Raw genomic sequence first — 7392 nt, 5'->3', positions numbered from 1 at the left:
TCTCGGCACCCATTTGAAAGGAAAACATTAGATCGTGTATTTTATGCTATTTTTGCAAATTAATCCTGTGATTTAAACTTCTCACTATACACGTTTCTCTTTCAAAGATGCAGTATCCAAAATCTTCTGCCATACAGTCTGTATTATACATACAGTGCTATATTTCATAACTTTATACATCACAGGCATTACATTTGCATTAATAAACTATATATAATATTATATTACATCACATAAGGAACTAATGTATTTTTTCTTCTTTTGTATATTGGGATTGTAACACTATACGCAAAAAAAACTGAAATCAACACGATCTTACTTCTTGGATGGATATAATACACATTCGCTTGACGTTGGGATGAGACGGATTGCGTTTTGGAGGATTTGCGAGATATGGAGAGCATAAATTATAAGAGGATTAAAAAGACATAGATGAAAATGAGAATAGCGAAACGGGATACTTTCAAGAGGAAATTCAGGATCAGGAGAAAGGATTCTCAGTTGCTGGATCAGGAAACGTTGGCAAGTCCATTACGAGGAGGGCGATGAATGCCCGTTAATATTTCTTTTTGAAAACTAGTAGAATCCCAGTTTGAGACTAAAGATTTTTGTGTGTCGCTGTTTTAAAAGAGAAACATAACGAGAAAGTGGAACTTCCTCATTACATTAATGTGCTTATCAGGATTAAAGTGCTTCGAGTTGCGTATTATTTTCCGCGTATTGATTTTAAAAAAGAAAGATAAAGCATTCCGCGCGTTTATTAATTCATTTATTGTCTGAATAGTCAAACTAGTAATGGATTGTCAACTACAACTGGATTCTGTTGGAAGCATTTGGTTTGATAACTCTAAAGTTTCTTGAACTTTGGTGAAGATTAATTTTCGGATTACTCATTAAGGATGGATTTTCGGCATGATATCTATTTTCTTCTTGATACAACGGATGATATCAATACTAGACGCAATTTTGTTAGCTGTTTACATATACGAAACATTTCGTATTTAGTGTTAATTTCAAAGGTGGAAGTGATTCTTTGGAAAAAAAAACTGTTGCATGCCTAATAATCGTACATTCGATAATATCGGCGATCTAAAGTCCAATCATAACAAAAAAAAACGTGTCTCCCGATAACTATGGCCGTTTTCTCGACCGATCGTGACTGTCAAAGTGCATCTTTTTCTCGCGTTTCTACATTGTAAACCACAGTGCGAGTCTTCAGGATTTAACTGGCATAAACAAGAGGATGGTACGTTTGAGTAACGCAACCTGTCTGTCATCTTGACGGGAACCGGCCTCATAATTTTAGAGGAACTCCGTACGAACGTTACGACGGACAGGATCCTTCGGATATGTTTGGATTAGGACGCTGGCAGGATTCGGAAAACGGGATAAAGTTAGTTATGCATGGACGGATATTTTTGGATATAAGGATAAAAAAAAAAATTGCCTGCGCTGCGTATTCATCGGATCGTGTTCGAGCGGATCACTCGGATTCATTAAGGGAATGATATGCGATGTGGAAGAATGTGGATTTGGAAGCATGATATCGTTCGCGCTTCATAGGGTTCACGGATTTGTCTCCTAGGTCGGATACGGAATTTGGAACTTGTGTTTAGCGGGATCAATTGACAAGATAAATTGGATGGTCATTTTTCTCACCGATGAAATGAAAAAGTGGATTGAGATGGTGGCTTGCCGTAAGGTATTTGTGCAAACAGTTTATACCTGAGATACTATCGATATTTATTTCTGCATGCTCTCTCTTCGAAAATATTCTTATATTCGTATTTTCATTTTTGTCACCAACAAGGCAAACGCAACTTAGTAACACGCAATACAAAAGCCTGCCTCGATAAAAGTCTTAAAATTTGCATTAATATAGTCGATCCTTCCTGTGTTGAGCTTTATTCTCATTGTTGTGAAATTTGTCGTGCATAACTCACGTGACAGATCTCGCAACAATAGTAATGACTAGTTGATAACAATTCTGCCTTTTTTTTTGTTCAATTAACATCCCAGATAAGTATATTTTTAATATTTTATGTGTTATTTTTGTGTTATCATATATATATATTGTCCTTCTACAGTTAATTGTTATACGAACAATGTGTAGCAATAAAAAAATATGAATAGCGTCGAATCTACAACGGTCTCACATAGTATGTATTTATCCACAAATATTTAAAACACGATTGTTAAAATTGATAGTAGCAGTTCCTCTATTGCGCATATTTTGTTGTATATTACATACAAGTTTATCATCCGCTATATATACAATTTTATTATTCCGCGCATTGTACATACCGAAGTATTTTCGTTGTACAAGGCGTACAGTTTAGGATGTACTTCACAACTAGGCACTAAATATAATATCGATTGCTTCACACTTTCATTAAATAGGATTCTGTCGCTTCTTTGCAATTCTTTTTCTTAACACTCTCCCCCTCAGAATTCTTGTGAATTATTAAACTGGCAAATGGGACGATTAAGAAAATAAATACGTCAAGTACAATATTGTTTTATACAATTTTCCTTCAATTATCGCTTGCGAACAGATCTACTTTAAAGCAATGTCACTCGTTTAAGGTACGAATTAACGCTTTCATGGACTTGTAAATAAAGGTCATGACCATGGCCTTTTCAGGTAAGTATTATACTTGTTAAAATTTTGATTGTATTATGATCGTTTGGTCGCCTTATTAGCACACAATAGGCGCGTTTTCGAAGTTTAAAGCTACGAAATTAAGCACGTATCTATATGGAGATCTTTAGACGATAATTGTATTCGTACTTATTTACAATAAGAGATTTATGCATCGTAAAGCTAACGCATTAATGACTAAAAATTAGCCATTCATTTATTTATAGCGCAAAAAGAATGTTTAAAATTTATTTTAGATGCATTTCTTGTATTTGATATATGAAATAAGTATATTTAGAACAAAAAGTCAGAGAGAGAGATAATAAGTGCAGAAAGTGATGCAGAAAAAAATTCCCAAACTGCGTAGAAATGTTTAAGAATTGTCAAAATTATCGATACGCAAAAAGCAGTTGAGATATTATTCATTAAAACATGTTACTTGTACATGATATTATACCGGTAAAAGATAATAAAGTCAGTGTGTTGTAAGAAGAGGATCAATATAACAAATTCGTGTACACCATATTTAAAAATTGCTAATTCTTTATTTGATTTGCCACGAGATACGTGCTCTAAATACTACAATGTTCATCGTAGACAACGATTTTGTCCGGTGCTAGCTCAATTGATCTCCCGAATGGGCGTAATAATGAGATCCTTAATAAGCACGTTCTCCGGAGTCTGCAACGTATAAAGAATAGCGTCGACCACGTCTTTCGGTTTCAGGGCCAATCGTGAATTTTCCTTCAACCACTGCTGGTTGATCTCGTTCTCCACCAAGCCCGGGCAGATACTCTGTCATGAGATAATTAATTATGTTAACAGAAAGAAAAGTAGTTTGCTAAGCAATTTTTCAGCCATGTCTCTCCGATATATTTTTCACTTTTATATAAGAAATTATTACTTTTAACTAATAATTTTCTTAATATTCTGCTTTTTAAATATTTTTCACTTTGCCCGCAAGAATTTGGGAAAGATCAAACTTTGACAAAGTGGAATGTTAACGAGGTCCCAATTTGAAAAAGCTGTAACTTTTTTATTCTGTGTATGTTGAAACGATAAAATTGATTCTTTATGTATAACTGCTTAATAAATTCAGTGCAATGCGAATCGAAGTTACTTACGATCACTTTGATGTTGGACTGGTTCTGGGCCAATTCCAGACGAAGACTCTCGGTCAACGCGGCCAGCGCGGACTTGCTGAGAGCGTATGCCGGGGAAATGGGCCGGTCGGAGGCGAGAGGCAACAATTTCAGACCGCATATGTCGTTGATATTAACGATGGCGCCGTTATCGATTCCTAACATTATTTTTTTACAGACATTATCAGACGTAGAGATAAGTTTTTCCCGAAATACCTACCCTTGTTCTTCAACAACTGCAGAATCTTCTTGGTGATCAACGATAAGCCGAGCACATTGATATCAAGACTCTTCTTAAGCTCCTGTATGCCACCGTTGATGCTGGACCAATTCAGGCTGATGCTGGCATTGTTTATCAGGATGTCCACACTACCCAGATTCTTCTCTATCCACTCCGCCGCGCCCTCGATCTCGTTCGGAAGGCTCAAGTCGCATTGAAGGGGATAGAGCTTGCCGGGTTTGCCCTTCAGCTCATCCACGAGAATCTACAGAGATCATGAGAGAGAGAGAGAGAGATGACTAACTTAAAATAGTAATTTATTAATACCACTTTTATTAAATGTTCATAATTTATACGCGATTCAATTGTACTTTTAATAGAATTAGCTTTTAATAACGTTAAACGTACCTTCAGCTTGTTTATATCGCTGGAGAGGCCGACGACTTTGAGTCCCTGCGACACCAGTTCCTCGATGATTGCCTTACCGAGGTCGGAGCAGGCGCCAGTGACGAGGGCGATTTTGTTGGATAGAATATTCATGTTGAAGATTTTGCGTTAGATCACTTTAGCTCGAAACGAGAGGAAATTGAACGCTCACTGCCACGAGAGGCTTCTGCATGCTGGTCCGCATCCCTGACATCCTTTTATACCACGCTGAAAATCTGGACTTCGATTAGCGGGTCGCGCATAATCTACGTGTAGATAGTTCATTGCTCTCCGGATGATGCATTCCCGCGCATGTATTGCATATTATTCGCGATATTACAGCTTGTTTTCGGGATGTAAGTTTTGTTCGGAGAAGGGTGTCGATCCCCCCCTTTATTTAAAATCTAGCGCTGTGCTCGCTCGCGGATAAGACGTTATCGTTGTTGTTAAGCGTTCGCAAATATTAATTATCACGAAAACGAAATATTATTAATTAAAGTAGCGATTAAATAAATGCGTATATTTTATACAATGAACACAGTTGTATCATTTATGATATATATGTCTTGTATTATTTTTCCAGTTGTTTTTAACTTAACATTATAATATAACTTTACTTTCATTTTATATTTTATACAGAAGGTCATATTTGTATTTAAAATACTTGTTATTTAATCGGTGAGCTCTGCTGGCGCAAGATAAAATTATATATCGAGAATTAATGTATAAATATTAAATCTTCTTATATAAATATTGTTTTTGATATTTAACATAATAATAATAATTCGATACATTCAGACAGCGAAGACAAAAAACAGAACACGAAAATAAAATTAGCGTCCGCGCTTAAGGGTCAATTAATTAATATCCAATTTGTGAACGGTATAATATCTTCTCCATTGTAATAACAATAGCGCGCGATCGATGATGCTGACGAAAATCTACATGAAAATTTCCGAAGAAGACGATAAGACGTTCCGCGATATTTTCGGTAGGAGTATCTCGTCAGAAGTTTCAGAGAAGGGTGAAGGATCTCTCGCGAATCGGTCGATGACCTATTCCATCAGCAAATCTGTATACAGAGTTTGGTGCAGTCCGACGAACAGGTTCGCAAATATCCGCGAGTATTGCGCGAGAGCGCGTCTCGATCTGTGCCTATTCATCTCTCTCGTCGATTGTTTCGCGAGCGATTCTTTCGGGATGGACCATTAGCTATAAACGAAAATCGTAGGAGCCCTTAATTGTAATAATACTATACTGAAGATGCATCGTCAACGGGGTGTAGCAGCAACATCGTTGTCCAGCAACGCGCCTCAATGACGTAGTAACGAAGCTTATTTCTCAATAACGGCTCTGGGAATTCAGGATGTCACCTACCCCTTTTTTTATACGCTTCATCGCAATATGGTATTTAAAAATATGTAAGATTTGTCAAATTTTATACATATTTTTATACCTTACAGGTAAAGAATCGCATCTCCACTATTGTAAATTTATAGAGAAGACAGGGTTTAAAGTTTATTATTTTTATGGAAATTTCCAATACGACTTTTTCTAGACATTAATATCTAAGGATACCAGTAATAATGGACTACCAGTAATAAGACTCTTTGCATTATATCCATAATTTAAACTCCCGGCATATTAAAAAGAATAAATTAATTCCATTTTGAAAAACTGGAAATATGATTCTTTATCTCTAAGGTACAGATTTATATTTTTCATAATGCCAAATCGGAGTGATAATAAAGCATTACATTTTTATATGGCTCTTACTAACACGAACAGATCTTTCGATCGATCTAATACGAAAAAAAGAGACGTGAGTAAAGTTGCGTTTTTATTGACCTCGTAAAAAGCTCATCAAAAGTACAATCGCTCTAACTACATTTAACATTTCGATATAGTATTGGTTGTGTAATATACATGTATAATCGTTCTGAAGCTCGGTCACCACGATTCGCCCAAAGGTCTCAACACGACATCCTGTATCTGCGAGAAAAAAATACATATCATTCTTTTAGATTTTATTTTGTACGACGAGAAGGGAAAATATCTAGAGATCTATGTACGACGTACCAGAACGTGAGAAGGATTGGATAACACATAAATCGCCGCCGCCGCGACGTCGTCTGGATTTAATGTCGGCGCCGCCGCCATCGCTTCCGGGGAGAACACGCTGTAGGAAGCCATGAATTCCGTTGCGACCAAACCGGGACTGATGTTCTGCGTGTAATAAAAATGGAAGTAAATACGGCTCGTGTTTTGTTCTAAGCTTCTTATATTCAGCTTTAAATATACACTTCTCAGTCATTATTAAATATATTATCTAAAATAATTCTTAATTATAGTTTGATCGACACACGTTTAAACTTTCAGATTTTTATATACTTGGTTAATGCTGTAATCAATTTTTTATTAATAAGTTCTGCGAGATTAAAGATTCTTAAATGCGGTGGATTTTCTGAAGAACAGCTGTTTTATTTTATACGTCTTATCTTACCGTGACGCGTATACGCGTGCCCGCGAGCTCGTGTCGCAACGTCATGGCGAGGCCGGTGATAGCACGCTTCGACGCCGGATACACGCTGAAGCCCGGGATGAAGGGCACTCTCTCGGCGGCCAAACTGTTGATATGAATCACGACGGCGTCCTCGGCCGCCGTTTCGCGCATCATACGTACAGCCTCCCGCGTGCAGAGACAAAGCCCCAGGACGTTCACGTCAAACACGGATCGCCAGTCCTCCAAAGTACCGTCTGTAAACGTGTTGAACGAAGAAAAATAATACTCGATAATATATTAGGTTGGCCAATAAGTCCGTGCGGTTTTTATAAGTATAAATATATACTTAGGTATAAATATATATTTACTTATATATTATACTTAAGTATAATATATATTATACTTAAGTATAAATATATATTTATACTTATAAAAACCGCACGGACTTATTGGCCAACCT

The 7392-nt window shown here is 36.6% G+C and overlaps 2 protein-coding genes across 2 annotated transcripts; both read right to left on the bottom strand.

The window, feature by feature from the left end:
• Positions 1-3166: 3166 nt before the first annotated feature.
• LOC112465571 (farnesol dehydrogenase-like) lies at positions 3167-4897 on the bottom strand. The gene is made up of 4 exons (XM_025033167.1): positions 4412-4897; positions 4004-4268; positions 3766-3941; positions 3167-3436 (listed from the first exon to the last, which is right to left on the bottom strand). The coding sequence occupies exons 1-4, from the start codon at positions 4541-4543 to the stop codon at positions 3263-3265; spliced, it is 747 nt and encodes a 248-aa protein (XP_024888935.1). The 5' UTR covers positions 4544-4897; the 3' UTR covers positions 3167-3262.
• Positions 4898-6252: 1355 nt separating this feature from the next.
• On the bottom strand, positions 6253-7229 carry LOC112465572 (dehydrogenase/reductase SDR family member 11-like; the record flags this gene model as incomplete). Its single annotated transcript, XM_025033169.1, has 3 exons — positions 6253-6421; positions 6509-6655; positions 6933-7229. Coding segments are annotated over 3 exons (486 nt in total), but the record flags the coding sequence as incomplete, so codon positions are not given.
• Positions 7230-7392: the final 163 nt, after the last annotated feature.

This window comes from Temnothorax curvispinosus, unplaced genomic scaffold (assembly GCF_003070985.1).
Source record: "Temnothorax curvispinosus isolate PA1 unplaced genomic scaffold, ASM307098v1 QBEX01015342.1, whole genome shotgun sequence".
NCBI classification, from domain to species: Eukaryota; Metazoa; Arthropoda; class Insecta; order Hymenoptera; family Formicidae; genus Temnothorax; species Temnothorax curvispinosus.
This window is presented reverse-complemented; position numbering and strand designations above follow the sequence as displayed.